Source organism: Schistocerca cancellata, chromosome 4, assembly GCF_023864275.1.
Source record: "Schistocerca cancellata isolate TAMUIC-IGC-003103 chromosome 4, iqSchCanc2.1, whole genome shotgun sequence".
In the NCBI taxonomy this organism is placed as follows: Eukaryota; Metazoa; Arthropoda; class Insecta; order Orthoptera; family Acrididae; genus Schistocerca; species Schistocerca cancellata.
In genome coordinates, this window is record NC_064629.1 from 684,298,169 (window position 1) to 684,319,987 (window position 21,819).

The following is a 21,819-nucleotide window of genomic DNA, read 5'->3' on the forward strand; positions in this document are numbered from 1 at the left end:
ACGAAAGGCAAAGGTCCCGAGTTCGAGTCTCGGTCGGGCACACAGTTTTAATCTGCCAGGAAGTTTTACTTACAAGTATCGATAATATATGTGCATGAATCTTGCTAGCTGTTAGTGTATTCTTATATTGGCAGTATAAATGCATTATGGATTAAAAAGTTACACAAAAGATAAACAAATGGAGTAATATATTTACTAGATAATTGTAGAGTGGATGAGTTGTCGAATGCCATAGTTATTATATGACTAAGAGACTGTAATACAATTTATGCAGCAGGATCAATATGTCTTATTATTGTCCTTTTAGTGTTTTGGTGTCACAATATAAAAAAATTGTAAATCTCCAATTCTTCAAGGAGACCCATCTGTAACCCTTTGTCAGCCATATGTAGCACAGAAAAATTATCACAGACACCACCAATAGTGTGTTCTTGCAATGTGTGATGCGAAGCTGGACTTACTTAAGTTTTTGAGTTGAAGGGCATCCATATATTCTTTATAGTGGATAACAAAACTTCTCCCTGTTCGTCCTATACAGAAGCACAAACAGGAGCGTGTGAGTTTGTATATGGCAGACTTTTGTTGGCACTCTCCAGTGGATTTATTATTGTGAAGTTACTCTGTTGTTTATTGTCTGTGTAGAAGGATATTTTTATGTTATGTAGTCTGAAAAGATTTGAGAGTTTATATGACACTCTGCCAAATAATGCAAGACTGACGAATTTTGACATTTCTTTCTTAGCTTATAATGGTGATGGTAATTGCTAAAGACTACTTTGGATTTTTTTCAACTATGGTTTTTATGAGGGAGGGCTTATATCCATTATTTTGGGCTACAGATTTAAGTATTTTCCTCTGTAGAATTTGCTTAAGATGAATTCATATGTTCACATATATAATACAGGGTGACAGTTATTGAACTATATGAAATAAAATCGTCTTAACTTCTGAATGGTTTGCATTAGGACATTCAAACTGCATGGTCAGCTGCAGGGCATGATGGGAATTAGTATGGCTTGGTTTAGTGACCAAGACCACTTTCATTTGGATGGGTTCGTCAATCAGCAAAATTGGCACATTTGGAGGATTGAGAATTCGCATTTTGGGATGGAGAAGTCTCTTCACCCTCAATGGGTGACTGTGTGGTGTGCAATGCTCAGTCACAGAATAATCGGGGTGATATTCCTTGATGGCACAGTGACTACTGATTGGTATGTGAAAATTCTGAAAGATAATTCCATCCCCATTATCCAAAGTGACCTTACTTTTGACAAGACGTGGTTCATGTAAGACTGAACTCAACCTCATCGAAGCAGGAGAGTGTCCTGGAAGAGCACTTTGGGGACCACATTCTGGCTCTGCAATACCCAGAGGCCACTGGCATGGGCCTTGACTGTCCGCCATATTCTCCTGATCTGAACATGTCCGACTCCTTTTTGTGGGGCTATATTAAAGACAAGATGTACAACAATTGTCCCAAACAGCCATTCAGAGGGTCATTGACAACATCAATTTTCCGACACTTCAGTGGGTCATGCAGAATTTTGTTATCTATCTGCGCCAGATGATCGCCAATGATGGCAGGCATATCAAACGTCATAATTTAAATCTGAATACCTGTAGTCATATTGAATAAAGTGTGTACACACTGTAGTTTGTAACTAATTTACATTTTCTTTTCATATAGTTCAATAATTGTCACCCTGTAAATGAGGGCTTGCTCTCTTCCCCTGCCACTATATTATTGCTAATTTACTACCAAACTGATTTGGAGGAAATAAACAATGACAGTCCTAACATCTTTAACGGTGTTGTTCTATGAACCCTCAGTTGCTATTAATATTATATTAATGATTTTTAGGTTAGGACTGTCCTTGTACATGTCTGGCAAAACAAATATTGTCCTTATTCAGCTGCATACAGATGGTCCTCATCTAGAAATCATTAATATAATACTGACACTTCTAGTTTATTTCAAAATCTATTACTGGTATAAAGTTGTTACTATTATTATTCATGTATGGGCCCAATAGGACCATGTGAGGTACATCAATCAATGTCACTTTTGATGGTTGGCATTCCTTTGTGTCCAAATTTGTTTTATCCTTTCAGAATGAAAGATAAGATAAGATATTATATGACATCAAACTATATTACACAATTTTTTTTTTACCTAGATGTTGTATAAAACCAGGACCATACTTTCTCATGGTGAGAAAGGGATATTCCAACATTTCCATATTATCTTGGTTTACTGTTGGTCGTAAGGAACGAAAATGACATCCCATGTTGGATGAACGGTCACTGCCAGTTAAACTGTTTCCTGAAATTAAATATAACTTTTTAGCTCTTAATATGTTTAAAACTGCTTATTTTAATTTAATTTTACTCCAGTAATTTCAGCATCCAAGATGCCAGCATCCAGGATGCCAAATCTCATAAAATGATGGAGGTTTCAGCAATATTTTCTACTTTGTTGACCAGAAGAATCTTGTAGTATTTCCCTGTTATTTGTTTGCACCTTAATAAGATAATCATTAAGAAGACTTATTTTTTGCTGCCCTAAAAGCACTGTCTATACCAAATTTATCTGAAAATTGTTAATATCAAAAATCTTTAAGAACTAACTCTGTTTTAAATAAAATTGATAAAGCTAATTTGTTCTATAATATGTGGCTCACAAACACTACTGTCACTTCAGAAATGTAGGGATCAGTAGTGCAATGTCACAAAAGTTAATAATCAACCACACAATACTTTCCTGTGCAGTGTCAGTTCACTTTCACAGAAATATTTGCAACTGATTATTTGTATTAAGTGACAGTTATGAATAGTGTGCTTCAGCCTGATGCTCTAGTCTATAATTTCAAAGTGAAAAGTTCTCACCCCATAAGAGAAGAAACTTTTTGGTCAAAATGCAATTATTTTTCAAAACTGAACTCTTACAGGTCACTGTACATTGTCCAGTGTTTCTCCAGTGAGTAGATTTCATCCCTGAAGTTAACTATGCAAGATCAGTAAAATACTAATCTACAGTTCCCTTAAACTCTTCATTTAAGTCAATGTGTTTTCCAGCCACAAATTTCTTTGCATGTGTAAATTCTCGAAAGTCGGAGGAAGCCAAAACTCATAAAATGATGGAGGTTTCAGCAATATTTTCTACTTTGTTGGACCAGAAGAATCTTGTAGTATTTCCCAGTTATTTGTTTGCACCTTAATAAGATAATCATTAAGAAGACTTATTTTTTGCTGCCCTAAAAGCACTGTCTATAACCTTTCTTCTAGATGTAACTGACTTTGTTGTCTCTGGTCAAGGCCACAGGTTTCCACCACATGCTTTCACTACAGTTTAAAGTATGGTGTGAAATGCTGCACTTGCGTCTCATCCGTGGTAACCAACTGAAGAACACAATTAATTGTGTTCTTTTTCAAAACGGTCCAAACATTTGTTTCTGCATTTACTTTTTGTTGGAATTCAACGAATGTAACAACTGCCTTTCACAAAGTTTTCTCATTTAAATGTATCATACTAATTTCTTGTCTGTGGCATCAGCTATCTCTGATACCTTCAATTATGTATCATCCAGTACTATATTATGTGCTTTCTTGGTGTTTTCATCTGTAGTTACTATTTTCGAGCCTCTTGCTGTAGATCATTTCATGTGAAGTGCAGCAAGTATGACTTACTTCACATGTCTTGGCAGTTGAAAATTAAAAACAGACTCATAAGTCTTATTAGACATCTTTGGGTGATTTTCCTTTAGTGTCAACTGGTACAAATCAATGAATTATATGATGAAACAGAATTCCAGTTTATTCAGTTGAACCAAACACAAATAATATGACTACACTAGACTCTCGCTAATCCGGCCATTACTGGCACATATGGGTGCCAGATTAACAGGAGTGCCGAATTATTGAGTGTCTGAAATTTGTTTTATTCATTTATTTTGTTTTTTATTTATTTTGAAAACATAGGGTATATAATGTACTGTACTTTATTAAACTGGAGGATACAATTTTAAAACACAGAGGATATACTTTATTAAATCCAAAAATACATTAATTTTCAAAGAAAACTTAGTCCTTGAGTGTATACTGTACATAATTATAAAGTCGTATCACCCACTATGAAACATGTCCCTAATTTTTAACTGTCGCAATAATGATACGCGATGGTAGAATGCTTTATCACGCAACTGCTTCACAAGCATTACATCGGTACTGCATGTATCTGGTTGTTGCATAATGTACACCAGGAAGACCTCGGCAACTTCAGCACCAGCAGTGTGAGAAATCTTCATGCTCTCTCCTCCTGTGTCCTCTCCTTCATCACTTTCATCATTACTTTCTTGCATGCTTTTGATTATTTCTTCATCTGTTGAAGTTTGGTTTGTATCACAGTTTTCCTCATTCAGCCACTTAGTAACATCTTCATCATCAATTTCTTCTCCTCCTGGAAGGTTGTGGAACATGTCACTGAACAAAGTAATTGATAATTCTGAACTGACTTGCTCGTCGCAGTCACTCACTACTGGATCCAACTCGGCGACAACGGATGGCCACAATTTTCTCCAGCTCTTCATTATGGTAGTGCTCTCCACTTTATCCCATGCTTCGGCTGCTTGGAAAACAACATCACATATGGTAATTGCTTTCCACGCCTTCAGCACAGTCTCAATAGAGTCGTTTTCACTTTCGTTTAGCAAGGAGATGAGAAGTGAATGTCGATAATGGCGTTTAGTTGATTCCAAAATTCCCTGGTCCATGGAATGAACTAGGGATGTCGGGTGAGAGAAAGAGTGCTTGTACATGTATACCATCGGACTTTAGAGAAACATCTGAAGGATGACTGGGAGCATTGTCAGTTATAAGGATAGCTTTCAGTGGAAGCTTTTTCTTCTTTAGCTCTTTGCTCACCGCTAGTACAAACGTTTCATGTAACCACCGAGAGAATATTTGTCTGTCCATCCATGCTTTCTTCTGAGCGCAATACTGCACTGGTAGAGTATTTATGTCAGTGTGTTGAAAACAACATGGATGTTGGGATTTTCCAATCACCATAAGCGGTAGTTTATGACTCCCATTTGCATTACAACATGCCATTAATGCTGTGCACTGTTTCTGTTGCTTGTAACCATGAGCTTCCTTCTCATTCTTGGCAGCTAATGTTTTTGAAGGAAGCATCTTGTAAAAGAGTCCTGTTTCATCAGCATTATACAAGGCATCAGCAGTTAAATCTTCTTCCTCTATTACCTTCCATATCTTGCTTACAAACTCATCAGAATCCTTATCGTTAGCTGAGCGACTTTCCCTGGTGGCTGTCAGCCGCCGAATGCCAAGTTGTTTTTTCCAGTTTGATAGCCAACCTTCGTTCGTTGCAAACAAGTTACTACCACCAAGTTGTATGTTAAATGCAGCTGCTTTTTCCTTTATAATCACGCCACTGACTGTAATTCCCTTACTGAGCTGTTATGTGAACGATCTATTAACAGCTACGTCCAGGTCTTCATTCTCACTCTTTCGCATAACCTTCTGTTTTCCCAAATCACTATCTATTTGTGTTGAGTACTGTGGAATAACATCATCTTTCTTTTTGATGTCATAAATAATTGCACGTCCAATGCTGAACTCTGCAGCAATGGCTTTCTGTGAAGAACCTTGATTTAACTTATCTAAAATTTTGATTATCTGCTTGAGGTCTAGCATAACGTGTTTCCTTTTACAAGACATGATTCTGAGCTGTAAAAAAAGCTACAACTGCTGAGGGCCGGATTAGCAAGAGTCTAGTGTATTTCAAATCAAAGAGTCATATAAATAAATATATTCCATAGATTAAGTAGACACTTTAGTTGTGTTATTGGGTAATGTACAAATACAACAAAAACAAAGTCTCATTTACATTAGAACCATTTTTGTGCCAGGGTGAGAATTTGCTCTTTGCCCTCATAGCAACACTTCAAGGACATCTAGGACCAACTGAGAGCTGTTTGGACTTATAAATTCATAACCAGTTTGTATTTACTATGATACAAGTGTTAAGAGCTTGCTGACTGAAATAATTAAACACTGACAGCTCACAAGAAATAATTAAACACTGGCAGCTCACAACATAAAGAGTACAAGAGCCTTTTGTATACAGTTTGATGTGTCAAATATAGGGTGGCCAAATTCTTTCCACAGTTCTTGTAAGAAAAGAGAGATTTATCTGCAGATCTAGTAATCTGGTTTTCCTTACACTAACCTCAAGCTTCATGGGTTGTACCTAAATCGTTTCACATGCACTTAATCAGGTATATGGAAAAACAATAATGCACACACCTGTATAAATGTAGGTTTTATCAGTATACTTCACTTGTGATGCAAATTTTTAGAAGTATGCATTTTACTTAACTTCCTTGTCAATTTCAATATAGGAACTTGTTGTAACATATAAACTACATGTTAACAAGCTATAAAAAATTGAAAAGCCGATAAAAAGATATAAGTAGCTTATGAGTGGAACTAAGCACGGGTAGATAACAGCACAAAACTATAACTTGCAGCTAGAATAGTACACGGAATAAGCAACTTTTTTTAAGATGACCCTGTATAAAATATCATCAGTGAAGGAACATTCATACAGTAGTAGCAATGACAAGGAAGACATTACTGATAGTAATGCTGAAGGATTCATCCTATTATTTGCTTACACTGATACATCTACATCTCATTTACAGAAAACCTCTATTCCAATAACTTCAATGCTGATGAGACATTTAACATTAACTGCTCTTCCTTTTCTTTTATAGAAATAAAGCAGAATGGGAGAACAGTATTTTAAATCTGACAATTGTTAATCCTGAAGTTTACATTTGATATCACAGTAGGGACATGACATTCAAAATTAATAAACTTTGGACACCATGCTACAATATCTCTGTTGCATTATAATAACCGTAATTGGAAACATAATGTTATTGAGTGGGAAATTAAAGCTGAAATAATTTGTAATCAAATGAGAAATAAAGTGGTTTGTCAATTTGAGCTAAACAACAAAGTAACATAAAATATATAATTTTTGTATGAAATATTGATTAAGCATCACACTGGAAATTTCTCTGATAATCACACTGAATCATTAGCCAAACCCTGAAGTAAAATCACCTAGTTTTCATCTGGTCACTTTAACACTCTGCAATGTGAGTACTGAGATATCAAAACTACAGATTAGTAGGTGAAGAATGTGATAAAATTAACAAATAAAATAATTCTAGTTTTGGGTCATTTTTTTTTTAATTTGATGTTTCAATTCAGTTAAATCTGTATTAAAGGGACAAACTGTGAGGTTATTGTTATTATTCAAAACAAAAGTTTTCAAAACAGTTGTCGACTCTGTTAAAAAATAAAAAAGCCAAATTCCAGACTGTTCATACAACTCATATTGAAGTGCTTCTATAAGCATAAGCATAATACTGTTGCAGTCCATTCAGTCACAACTGGCGAGCGACACAGCTATGGTAATAAAAGGTGATCTTAAAATACTCTTTTCACTGCATATTACGTAATGATAAATGTATTATGAGTCCATACGTGTATAGGGTCTTTGGGTTTCTCAGTTTTGATATCATTCTCATTGTTTATTTCCAGAAGCTCTTTGGCAAATTTACATAAAAGAGCCAAATATGTAACTTCCCTTAAATTTAAAAAAAAGTATAATTTTACAAATAAAAATTTTATAAATGACAGAACCAGTGTTTTTAAAACTACCACCAAGATTTAAAACAACATTATCAGTACAATATAGAAAGGATAATGTTACAGGACAGCAATTTAGATAGCAGTTTCAATGATTCTGTGAATTTCCAATTTTCCTTCCTCATCAATGTTGTGACTTTTCATTAGCTCTTAAGTCTATTTTTAAGAAGTTTAAAGAACAGCTAATAATATTACTGAGCTAATAACATGCTTTTAAAACTTTTTTTTTTTTTTTTTTTTTTTTTTTTTTTTTTTTTTTTTTTTTTTTTTTTTGTAGAATTTGAAGGATACATGATGCAATGGGGCTAAATACTGTACAGCAGTAAGCCGGTTGGAAGATACCAGAAATTCGTATTTTAATCCCGGAAATTTTTCTACTTTTTTAATTTTTTTAAAAAGCTGCCAGAGAATCTACAATAAATGTCCCAAGATAGCGTTATTTATAAACAGCAGTTCTGTCGTTACGGTATTAGGTACACGCAGCCAGTTCAAACTAAATCTAAGCAGAACTAAAATCATTAATTCTGAGTAAAATATGAATTAGAATGACAAATTTGATGCCAGCTGAAATATTACACTAACAAATATTAAGAAGTGAACAAAGATTGTTAGATAAATATGGATTAAGCATATTACATTTGCGACATGCATCATTACAGTATTTGTAATACTACATGTATATACCTGTGTGTGTGTGTGTGTGTGTGTGTGTGTGTGTGTGTGTCGTACGATGACAACAACGACGAGGAGGATGATGATGATGATAGAAGGGAAAGGGTGAAGCCCAGTGCTGGCACATAGCCTACTCCTCGCAAATTGCACCAAGGAGGGCACAAAGCTTTACGTCCCCATTTGACAGACAGATCACCATCAACAGTTTCACATGCTGTCACTTCATGAGACACTGCGGAAAGGTTTGGTATTTAAAACAGGACACTGGTGCAAATTTTGGTGCTCATGAACTTAATGCTACTACCTCTCCTCCTCTTACTGGCCAAACATTGGCAGTGAAAATTCTTTCCACAACCTGGATTCAAACTGGCTTATCACCAGTTCGAGCAGAGTAAAATATTACGACTAAAGTGAGCCGCAAAAGGTAAACTGAAAACTTATAGTTTCTCCTATGAACCAGATACACCAATTACAGCAGCATGTAATTGCTTCATATGGAGGCTTTAAAATATTTCCTACAAGTATTTTAGTCATGCTATTTTATTGTAGAAAACTGTCAGTTGCCAGTTACAGAGAAGAAAATGTTTTATGAACTTACAATTGAAGCTAGAAAGACAGATTAATATGTAATACTTCTGTGTGTATAATTGAAAAGTACGGGCAGTAAATAACTACCGTAAACAACTCGCTTCAAGTGTCACAATCTTACAAATTTTGGCAATTACTTTGTCCAGTTATCATGGATGGGTGAATTATCAACACTTATTATCAGCTAGCACTGTTGTACAGATGATTACAAAGATTAAAAATTCATGAGAAACAAAACGAAAATTCTTGCTCCAGAAAATACCAATGATGAATTACTTTCAGTGCAAACATACCGTATTAGGATAGAAACTGCAGATGAGCTTCTACTTAAATTTAAAATGTATTGTTCAAAAATTACCACTTGAGTATGTTTTCTGACTGAGGTATGGTCAATATCTACCAGAGTTCAAGAGTAGCAGTAATATGGTATCAAGGAAGAAGACAAGAGTTTGATCACATGTTTTGAAACAAGTCACTATACTGTAGATCAGGAGAAGTTAAACGAGTTATTGATGACCAGAGAGACCTATGCCAGATGCCTTCAGTGAACATGAAAGTAAAATTTTAATGACACATGTCTCACAGAACACAATAGTTCTGGTGGCATTTTAAAGTCTTTCCACTAACAAAAATCACTTGTTCAATTACTTGTTGGCCAAACAGGAAACAACAAAGCAATGTGCACAGACAAAGAACTCAGCCACCATTATGAAGAACAAAATAATTATTTTTTTTTCAATTCTTCAGCCAGAAGTGGAGGAGGAGGAGGGAACAAAATAAAAATTCCCAAATTGAGAAGGTGTGTGATGTTATTTCAGTGATTAAAAAATTGAATCAAATTTACAAAGAACTTGGCAGTACAAGCCCACTTATCAGTATGACATTCCACCCCCTCTGGCCTGGCTGCGTGTACTGATTCAGCAGGGAAGATTATATGCTCTCCGAAGGCAAGCTGGCCCACAACTGTTGTAACTGGTGCTTGATATCCCAGATAATCATCCTAAGTCAGAGTTGACATCGAACTTGGTCTCACATGTTCTATCGGGGACAGATGTTGGGATCTTGCTGACCACATGAGTACATCAACATTGTCCAGAGAGTTCAAAGAGGCAGAGTGCCATGTGTGAATAAGCCTTGTACTGTTGGAAAATGGTACTACGATACTTTTGCATGAGAGAAAACACCTGAGGATGCAGGATGTCTGTGACATACTGATCTGCCATCATAGTGCCCTCAATCATGACCATCTGTGGCCTGAAGTCACACTCAATGGCTCCCCACACCATGACACCAGAGATAACATTGCTGTACCTCTCCAAAACATTGGAAGAGTGGAACTTCTCCCCAGGTCACCACCACACGCACCAATAACCATCATTCGGAGTAGTGAAGAACCATGATTCATCACTGAACACAATGTGATACCATTTATCAGCAGTCCATGCTTCCCTGTCATAGTATCACTTCAAAACCAGCCATTTGTGTTGTGGTGCTAACAGCAGCCTACACAAGGGACAAAAATTCCCTATTTGTCTGCTGCTAGTCTCCAACCAATGGTGCAGGATGACACAGTATGTTGCAAGGAGTCCATTACATGTTCTCAGATGGCAGGCACCAATGTGAAGGGGTAATGATGCCCTTGGTTTATTGATACAATGATCCTACCTTCTGGTGAGTGGTGAGAGGAGGCCAACTGGAACCTTGATGACAAGTTTAACTGCCCCCACGTTCCCATACAGTCCAACATCAGACCACTGTCACATCTGAATGTCGTATAAATCTGGATATTGTACAATTCAACCATTTGGTCGGCTATTTGGTGAGCCAAAACAAGGCTCATTTCGAAGTCTTTCTCTGTTAATAATTGTGTCTCACATGAGTATGCAGCATCTTCATGTCCTTCACAGTGATCTCTCAACATATGGTGCTGCTCACACTCCTTATACTACCTACAAGCCTGGTGAAAACATTGAACACAAGCAACACTAATGCACCAGTTATAACAAAAATTCTGGTGAGGCAGACAGACAGGCAGACAGTAACACCCATTAAAAATACTGATGTAAAAGTGATACTTTTGGTTCCTCATTGAGGTTGTAATTTGGCAGAGTGTACAATACTTACTGTATTGATCCATTACACTTCAGTTAGCATCTTTGATTCCACGGTTGTGTATTCTACTCACTCACTGTGTGCATTGACTGAATTGTATATTTGTATGTGTCCTTTGGTATGAACTTTATTTTTACTTCTATTTCTTGTCTATGCAACTTTCAGCTAATTATTCAGTTTTGTTATACGATTTAGTAGTCCAAAGAACATACAAAGTGTGATCAAAAAGTAATAGGAATTTTTTTTAAGTTCATGGGCTTTGTATATCAAATTTTCAATTTTTAAATCATTTTGGTACACATGTTCCTGAAGTATCTTTGCATTTCCAGCTGTTTTGAATACTTAGTTTATTGTTGACAGTCAAAAAGTTATATGTGTTTTTGAGTGCTGGACAAATTTTTACTTTTTAAAAAGATGGATCAAAGAATTTGCATTAATTTTTGCTTGAAAAATAGAACAAAAAAATAGAACAAAATGCAGCACCACTATTGAATTGTTGACTGTGGCTTTTGGCAAAACTACACTAAATAAGACAAGAGTTTATGAGTGGCATAAACATTTCAAAGAGGGTTCAGAGGATGTTGAATATGACAAGTGTTCTGGAAGCCCTTGCACATCAATTACTGATGACAGTGAGGAAGAAGTAAAGAAAATGGTTCTGGAAAATCACAAAATCACCATCAGGGAGATTGCTTATGATGTTGACATATCCTTTGGCTCATGCTAATCGATTTTTTTCTTTTTCTTTTCTTATGTTCTGGACATGAAACATATAGTAACAAAGCTTATTCTGAAATTCTGGAATGTTGACCAAAAATTACATCATGTAGGCATCATTCAGGAATTTCTGAATGAAGCAGACAATGATTCAGAACTTCTAAAGAAAGTTATAACAGGTTACAAAACATGGGTATGGATATGACATTGAAACCAGGGTCCAGTCGTCCCAATTGAAACTACCTGAAGAGCCAAGACCAAAAAATATTCGACTAGTTCCGTCATATGTGAAGGTTCATCTCCCTGGTTTCTTCAATTACAATGGAACAGTGCATCATGAGTTCCTACCTTATGGTTGTACGGTCTATACAGAATACCATCTGGGAGTTATGTTCTGTTTGCATGAAGCTATCCAAAGAAAATGACCAGAATTGTGGCAAAACCACTCACAGAAATTGCATCATAATAATGCTCTTGCTCACATGTCAATGCTTGTTCATAATTTTTTTGGCAAAAAACATAACCATTATGTTGTTCCTGAAACTTCTTTCTGCTCCTGAGGCTGAAGAGAATGATGAATGGGTGTCATTTTGCCGCCACTGACAAGATAAGATTAGAATCACTGAAGGACCTGAACACCATAATAACAAAAAGTGAATTTTGGAAGTGTTTCCAAGATTGGAAAAAATGCTGGCGCAAGTGTATTATATCTGTGCGGGAGGGACTACTACGAAAGGAACAAAATTGATGTTGATCAATAAATAAAGATTCCTTACAAAAATTGTGTATTACTTTTTGATCACATCTTGTACATGTAACTGTCAACATGCCAATAGTTCTAGAATTGTATTTTTTTTTTTAATACTAAAAACTGTACCTGCAACAGAACACTCTTCATACACATTAATTTTGATAGTAATAAAATGTTCAAAGTAATTAATCTGTATTCAAAAACATTAGCTGAAAGTATTGCTAAGGAATGTAAAATAATAGAATTTCTTATGAAACTGTAACATAACTGGACTGAGATTACAACAACAAATTTCTTATAATATACCATAATTCATGAAGTGTATAACCTGCTGCAAAATTATAATTTTTCATTGTGAATTAGTCAATATAATCTTTTCAAAAAAGTAAACTAGTACATGTGATTACTGAGAAGGTATTTAAAGATGACTTGGCAGAGACCACATGAGTAGTCTTTGGGCAATCTTTATAGGGACAGTCTTTGTGAGGTCAGCTGGAGTTCAGTCTGTGTCAGTCAGCATAATGTTTTGTGAAGATGGATGTAAACTTTTTTGGTTTTGTCAATATACTGAAAGTTAAAAAAATGAACATCTCCAGTAGATTATTTAGTAGTCAGAGTGTCAATTCATGTTCTGAGTCGCAAATATTGTTCTCAGTTAAAACAGTTTTATCAGCTGCAAAGAACAGAAAAATGAGTTAGAGCCCAAAGATAATAAAGTAAAAGATAAGCTGAATTCAATTAATTGGATTGTTAAAAGGTATAATTCCTTGTTGCTATCATTGAGTCTTTTGTCCAATTTCTTGCCATCTCTTTAATAATGCCATAAGCTTCAAAATGAATACCAAATAACAAGAACAAACAAATCTAATGTAGTTACAAATGACTGTGAGGCAGGAATTAACCATTCTTAACATCAGCTCACATACAGAGATATCTATCAAGCACATGCTACAGTTATCTTTATCATTTTGCAGGAAATTATACTTAAAACATACAAACAAATGAGAATCCCTTTAAAATGCTGTGGTTAGCAAGGCTTGCAATTGCTTATAGCCAACTGCAATACTCAGAACTTGGCTTCGCAAACCCTATATTAAAATTTACCACACTACTTGCACAAATAACACCAACTTCTGACTGATATTTACTGTCCAAAGCAAATGTCACATTTAAAACAAATAAATGTCACTACAGAGTTGAAATGACACTACAAACATAAGATAATTAGCAAATAGCAGAATGCTGGTGCACAACATAGCACAATACAGTGTAAAACACACACTTTTTTTTTATAAATTGTTGCTTGTAAAACATAAGAAAAAGAGAGAGAGAGAAAAAAAGAATTTGTTAGTCACTTATAACAGACACAGCACATCACTACAGCAGCTGCATAGCTGTGATACAGTGTTTCACTACGAAGAATACACACAAAGTAAAAGGTATCTGCGATGCTTAATAACAGAGAAAAATAAAGAAGAAATGCAATGGTTCACTAAAAGGTTTTGCAAACACTAGTTTCTAATGGCAGTGTACACAACATGCTCTACAAAATTCTCATATTTTATTTTTCAGTTCTGGGAAAATCTCCTCATCACAAACAAGTAAAATAGCATCACAGCCACAATGAAGTTGGAAACCTTGGAATATTGGTCATATATCACAGAGAAATGGGAAAAGAAATGCTGAAATCTTTAACTATAACATACAAGAAATCAATAAAACTCTCGATGCCACAAAGATCATTCCCTCTGCAGTAAAACCAAACAGTTACTAACATCACAGGTTTGTAATTACACTGTCATGACAACAACACAGACATATTCCATCATAGCAGACAAAAAACATACACATCTTCCAGAAACATTGAAAATGAACACACCATACTAAAAAATTTGAATAGTTTGAATCAAGATCTGTGCTAAGGAATATAAATGAAAAACATCAATATTAATGCTGGATGCTTACCATATTTTCTTAAAATGAAAGGGACTGAACATAAGTTGCATATACAAAATAAATTAATAAGAAAAACTAATTATTGGGAACAGGCTGACTAAAATCCTACATCCACATAATGCAATTCTTTTTAGACTGCACAGATACATAGAAAGCCATGTAAGAAATCACAAGAGTAACATAATGCACACCGAAATTAAACTGAGGAATAACACTTACAATTTTAAGAGGCACTTTCATATTTTACTTACTTTTCCTATTGCATCCTATAAGGAAAATAAGGTAAATCAAAGATTAAAACCTGAGGAAAATTAATCACTATTTCAAATTGGTTTGTTAAAAACTGATGTGAACAAAGTTCATTAATTATAATAATCTACTGTAGTACTGTTGTTGCATTTGACCAAATGGCATCTATATCTATGGCTTAATTAACAAAAAGAAAGTTTTTCTTTTCAAATCACATGATTTTTATTACTATGTTGTAACAAAGTCAAGCCAATGAGCAAAGGACAGAAATGTAGAAAAAAAGCAGATAATGCTGGACTTTCAGACAAAGTTGAGTACTAGAGGAAACACACACACACACACACACACACACACACACACACACACACAGCATGACACTGGAGCAAGTAGCAATCTCGAACAGGGTGGGTAATGGAAAAAATGGAGATGGGAATGAAGGAACGAAGAGAGAGAGGAATGGTATAGATGAATGTTGTGCTAAGATTGTGATGGTATAGAACACGTAGCTCAATGCAAGGGCAATCAAGGGACAATGCTGCTGGAAGAAACATACAGAAAAAAACAGGAGGAACTACTACTGAAAGTACCAGTGGAAGGTCACAGAGCAAGACACAGAGACAGGGCATAGGAGGATTGAGTAGATTAGAAAAGAAACAAGGGAAGTGAAAACCAATACAATGGTAGTGGTTGTAGTGTCCTGCGGTCGGCAGGAAAGAACTAACAGTCAATTTGAACACACTTTATTATAATTAAAGAAACACACCTTCTTGGCATACACTAAGTGTTAAATGCAAGAACAAACAGAAAAACCCCACAACTTATGTGGTGGCAAACCAGATAAGAAAACAAGACAATGGAAGAAAATACTGACCGAAATCTACTCTACGAAATACAGCATGCTACCACAATGTTACAATGAGTGAATACAATGCTAGGGCCGGTGTAAGTACTGACCAGATTTGTTCCTAGCAGCTGATAAACTCTGATGGTCTAGGCATGCTTATGAAGCCAGGTCGACAGAGTGCTGCTACATGATCATATGAGTTCCGATTGGTGGAACCCTGTCACATGTTGTCTGGCGAAGTAGTTACATGTTTATTTGGAAAGTCTGTTATTGTTTCTGTCTGCTGGCAATGTTTCTCTACGCACTCCTGAAAAGGGGTCAGTAACCCATCTTGTGTGTTGATTGTGCGGGCCCTCTAACAATAAGGGGCCACTACGACATTTCTCCCCATGGGAAAAAAAATGCACAGCACCATAAACATCCATAGAAGTAGGGGCATCCTGGTCGATGTCCATGGGTTCGTGGCCGGCAGGGGCGAGCGGCGGCGACGCAGCACGGGCAGCTGGCAGCGGAGACACCTGTTGAGGCGGAAGCGGAGGTTCCGTCACAGGGCGATCAGCAATAGGAACTGGCAGCTTCCCCAGGGCATTGTGGTCCACCAGATGGGGGCGGAGCTGGTTGAGGTGCCAATGGGTGGCGGAACCGTCAGCCCACCAGAGAGAAGCCATCGCCCGGTCGCAGAGCTCAGTGATGACCACAAGTGCCCAATGTGCCCATGGATGAGAGAAGGTCCGCACCCAGACCTCCTGCCCGACGCAAAAGGAGTGTGCCGGCGTGTGGGCAGAAGGGTGAGAAGTCTCAGGAACCAGGGCAGATAAGGGAGAGCGGAGAGGTCGACCGTGAAGTATCTCGGCTGGACTTTTACCAGCATGGGGGGGGGGGGGGGGGGGGGCGACACAGTATGTAGCCACAAAAAGAAGCATGGCCTCCTCCAGCAGGTGGTGGAGGTGGTGGAGGTGGTGAAGGTCCACACGAAATGTTCTGCCGGGCCGTTTGACGCAGGGTTAAATGGGTTGGTATGGACGAGGGAAATACCTCTGGCAGTACAGAATTGCTTAAACTTGGTTGAAGTAAACTGTGGACCGTTATCCATACCAATCATTTTGGGGAGGCCCTCGACAGCAAAGAGTCAGTGGAGAACTTTGATAGTCTCAGCAAAAGTGGTGTTCACCACGCAGGAGAGATAAGGGTATCCCGACACGGAGCGAATCAGTATGACCCACTGGGAAGCATGAAATGGCCCTGTGAAATTCAAATGGAGAGGTCCCCACAGAGCACCTGCATCCAGTTACAAAAAATACTGGCGTGGGGGAGCTGCCTGATGTGTTGGGATGTGGTGCAGGCTGACACGAGGGAGGCAATGTCTTTATCCAAACCGCGCTAATAAAGGTGTCTGCAGGCCAACTGTTTGGTGAGGACGATGCCCCAATATCCTGCGTGGAGGAGGTCAAGGACATGGTGGCACAAGATGTGCAGTATGACCACCCAGGGAACGTCGGAATCACTATGCAAAAGGATGACGCTACTGCGGAAAAAGAGACTGTGCCAATGATCCCAAAAATGCTGGACCTCTGTATCACGGATGCTACGACGGCTGGTCAGCCAACCCACAGCAATTTGGTGGCACAGAGCTTGCAGCGTCTGATCCTGAGCAGTGGCCCGCTGTACCACATCAGCATCCAACAGAAGTGCATCCAGAGCTGCATCCATGTCTGGTTCCACATGGAAACAAACCAAGGGAGAGGAGTCAAAGTCATGTCTAGCCCGGCAGCCAGCCAGGACAGAATATCAGTGTTTGCATGCCATTCAGTGGTGTGGTAGACAATATCAAAGTCGAACGTCACCAGGAAGAGCACCTAACGCAGGAGGCGGCACACCGTCCAGGTGGCCACAGCAGCACCCAGGTGAAATAAAGAAGCCAAAGGCTTGTGTGGTCGCTCTGCAGCATGAAATGACGACCATACACACAATCGTAGAATTTTGTCAGTGTGAAAACCAGTGCCAAAGCTTTCTTTTCAATATGACTATATTTGGTTTGAGCATCAGTCAATATTTTTGAAGCAAAAGCCACCAGCCTCTCAACACCGTCAACCACTTGCAAGAGGACCGCGCCCAGGCCATAGTCTGAGGCATTAGTGGTGACAATGAGAGGTAAGAAAGGATTTTAAGCAGCCAGACAAGGAGGGCAGGAGAGAGCTGACTTGAGACATGTGAAAGCCTGCTCACATACCGTATCCTAAACCCAATGTGCACCCTTGAACAATAATCCAGTCAGGGGCACCGAAATCTCAGCAGTGTGGGGGTATAAATCGCCGATAATAGTTGATTTGACCCAGGACAGATAGCAGTTGCTTCACATTGGTGGGAGGAGGCAGGTTTTGAATTAACTTGATATACTCCTTAGAGGCATGTAGGCCATGGGTATCAATTGTGAACCTGAGATAGCTGACCTATTGCGCAAAAAAGTCACACTTTTCTTCCAGCAATGCAGGTTAGCCTCATAAAAAAGCTGAAACAGCTGATCCAGCTTGTCCATGAGGTTCATCGTGGATGAGCCACTGACGCTGACATCGTACATATAATTGGCCACCCCGGTCACCTGGCTTGTGAGGTGTTTCAAATAATGTTGGAAAATGGCAGGGCTGCTGGCAATGCCAAACAGGAGGCCGTTGTACCGGAAAAGCGCACACAGGGTATTGATGACTAGGATCTGCTGCAATTCCTCATCCAACGACAGCTGCAAACAAGCATCACGTAAATCAATTTTGGCAAAAATGGCTGAGCCCGCAACATGTGAGAGTATGTCATCCACCTATGCGACAGGATAGGCATCAATGATGGACTGAGTATTGACTGTGTCCTTAAAATCACCACAGATGTGTAAAGCACAATTCTCTTGACTATCACGATAGGCACTGCCCAGCAACTGTGCACGACGGGAGAAAGGATGCCTTCGCCTTGTAAGAGGCGAAGTTCCACCCGGAGACTGTCTTGGGAAGCAAAGGGGACATGGCAGGCCTTAAAAAAATGAGAAACAGCAGAGGGAAGAAGCTGAACATGCATGGTGAAACCCTTCACCTCTGGTGTGGAGGCAGAGAACAACGTTTCGTATTTGCTGTGCGATGGTGCGAAGAGGGTATCCGATGAAGGAATTGACACCATCTGTACCGCGTCCTGCACTGATAATCCCAGATGACTAAAAATGTCCACACCCAGAAGGTTAGTAGTGCCGGGGGATCTGATCACCAAAAACTGAGTGGTGAAGGAACAACCACTGTAAGAGATTTGTGTGGAAAAAATGCTGTTGACTGATATAGAGTGATTACTGAAACTGCACAAGGTGCCAGTGTACAGGGATAAAACCGGCGAGCAGAAACGTTGGTATGTGGCACCATCCACAACAGAAACAGATGATGCCATGTCAATTTGGAAGACCACCGGAATATGGGCAACCTCCAAGGTAAGGAGAAAACAAACACCCAACTGGGGAATGATGGAGAATACTTGGCCATCAATGGAATGTGAGGCTTCCAGACCGTGAAGTGGTGATTTTTGATGAGCCTGTGCATCCGTAGGAAGTGTGGCATCTACGCGATGTTTCTGAGAAGCCTGACACACCACAACAATATAGCCAGCTCAGCTGCAAGACTTACATCTCGCTAGCCGGTGGGGACATTCCGACCGTTGGTGAGTCTGGAAACAGTCTGGACAGGATGGAAGCTGTGTGAAAGACTTCCTGTCACGGAGTGGACCAACAGATCAACGAGGCTCCCGCTCGGTGCTAGGCAACTGGTGAGCCACGAAGACAGCTGGACCAAGACATGGTGGTTGTAGCCGGGGAGACTGTTCAAATGCACGAATGATCAGCAGAAAGGTGTCGAAGGACGGGTCCTGTAACTTCAAACTATCAGCCCGAAGACCCTTGTCTGGTGCATGAAACACCACCATAATGTGAATCGACAAAGAAGCATAAGACTGCTTGCAGGCAACATTGGCACCCCGGAATTTACAATTGTGGGAGAGACCCTGGAGCGTCGTAATCCACTCCCGATAAGTCTGAGCTGGGGACTTTCGACAAGAAAAGAAAGTCTGATGCGTGGAGATGACGTGTATTTGTGCATCAAAGTAGTAAAAAAGGCAGACCTTAATGTGAGAAAATGAGAGATCTCGAGGGGACTGCTCAGGGTTCAATTGTTGAATTAAACAATACACCTGTGTACTGACTGTTGCTAAAAAAACATCTTCAATTTTTGTCATGGATCCCATGCGCCAGTAAATGTTGTTCCAACTGTTCGACATAATTTGATCATAGTTCAACGGACCTATCTAAAGCCAGAAACATCGGTGGAGCCATGTGCAAAGTGTTCAATTTACTTGCGATCGAATCAACTCTATGAGCTACCTCTTGCTATGCTGGCAAGTGAGAGCAAATTTCTGAACGCGTGAGTGTTGCCTGAATCTGCTGTAGTAGGACCAAGGACTAAAGAAGCTCCTCAGAGGAGGCCATGTCATTTGGAAATGAAAGTTTTATCCTCATCGCCAATAACTGCAGTGTCCTGCAGTTGGCAGGAAAGAACTAACAGTCAATTTGAACACACTTTATTATAATTAAAGAAACACACCTTCTTGGCATACACTAAGTGTTAAATGCAAGAACAAACAGAAAAACCCCACAATTCTTCTGGTGGCAAACCAGATAAGGAAACAAGACAATGGAAGAAAATACTGACCAAAATCTACTCTACAAAATACAACATGCTACCACAATGCTACAACGAGTGAATACAATGCTAGGGCCAGCATAAGTACTGACCGAAGCTGTTCCTAGCGGTTGATAAACACTGGCAATCTGACAGTCTAGGCATGCTTATAAAGCCAGGTTGACGGAGTGTTACACGAGTCATATGAGTTCTGATTGGTGGAACCCTGTCACATGTTGTCTGGCGAAGCAGTTATTGGAAAGTCTGTTATTGTTTCTGTCTGCTCGCAATGTTTCTCTCCGCACTCCTGAAAGGGGATCGGCCACCCATCTTGTGTGTTGATTGTGCGAGCCCTCTAACAAAAAGGGCCGCTACGACAGTGGTAGTGGTGGTGGTGTTGGTGTTGGTGGTGGTGGAGGTAGGGGGTGGGGGAGATAAAATGGAGTGTAGAGTGAAAATGAGGGGGAGGGGGAGGACAACAAGGTTAAGTGGAGTGCAGGACCAGTTGAGATCGAGAAGTTATGGGATCAAAATGTATGCAGCAGGGAGAGTACCCACATGTCCAGATCACAAATGCTGTGTTAGTACAGAAAAATCTTAATAAGATGGTTTATGAAACTGTGACTGAAGTCTGTCAAACTAAGTTGCTCAGGAAGCTCAGCAGTAGCATGGTTTACCTGGTATTTGTCAACAGCTTAGTGTTGGAAGCTTGTTCCAGTACAGCACAATCTTTCCTATCATCAGTCATGTTCCTTCACCTGCCCACTCCACACCACTCTCTATTTTCTTACTGCCCACCCCATATCTCCCCATCAGGTGGCAGCACTGGGAGACAAAAGAGAGAGAGAGAGAGAGAGAGAGAGAGAGAGAACTTGTCTGAATGATAAGTCTCTTTTTTTCCATTCCTGTCCTCTGTGTCCTATCCTCATAGCATTGGAGCTCATAGCATTGGAGACTAATGCTGTATCCTTTTACTCTTATTACACAAATTATAGTCTGTCCTGAATTTTCAATTATTTAATTAACATACTTCTAATTTGCATTTGTCATCAAATTATTAAGCTTTATTATGCATACAATTTGTGCATGATGTCCACAATTATTTTTCAAGAGTTTAACATTTAATCAAAAGTGAAATTGTATTAAATGAATACTAGCTGAGGTCTGAAGAACTGACTATTGTCTTGCTGTAGAAACTATTCTGCCTGTTTTAAGGCCTCCATTTTAATATGGCTCAGCAGTGTTTTGTCATCAGCAGTGGATTTCCTTCCTTTCTTTTTTGCATAAGTTATTGCCTTTGGTTTCTTAAATGCTATACACTTTAATTCTGTGCATAGATATACCACACAGTTTACTTATTGCTGACTAGTATTGTGGTTTTAGATATAAAAACTGCTTTTGAGACTTAGGGCCTACCTAATTTCAATTAGATGTGAAGTTTATATCTGCTTTGTGGGTATGGCATCACTTACGAACAATGTTTCTGTATGGGT

At 38.7% G+C, this 21,819-nt stretch overlaps 1 protein-coding gene across 3 annotated transcripts in view; it reads right to left on the bottom strand.

Annotated features, from left to right (window-relative positions):
- The window catches only part of LOC126183522 (C2 domain-containing protein 5), a 224,131-nt gene that overhangs the window by 69,600 nt on the left and 132,712 nt on the right, over window positions 1-21,819 (bottom strand). For all 3 annotated transcript variants that reach the window (XM_049925581.1, XM_049925579.1, XM_049925580.1), the window contains one exon: window positions 2,174-2,323. In XM_049925581.1, coding sequence (XP_049781538.1) covers window positions 2,174-2,323 — 150 coding nt within the window. The remainder of the gene's footprint in view (window positions 1-2,173; window positions 2,324-21,819) is intronic.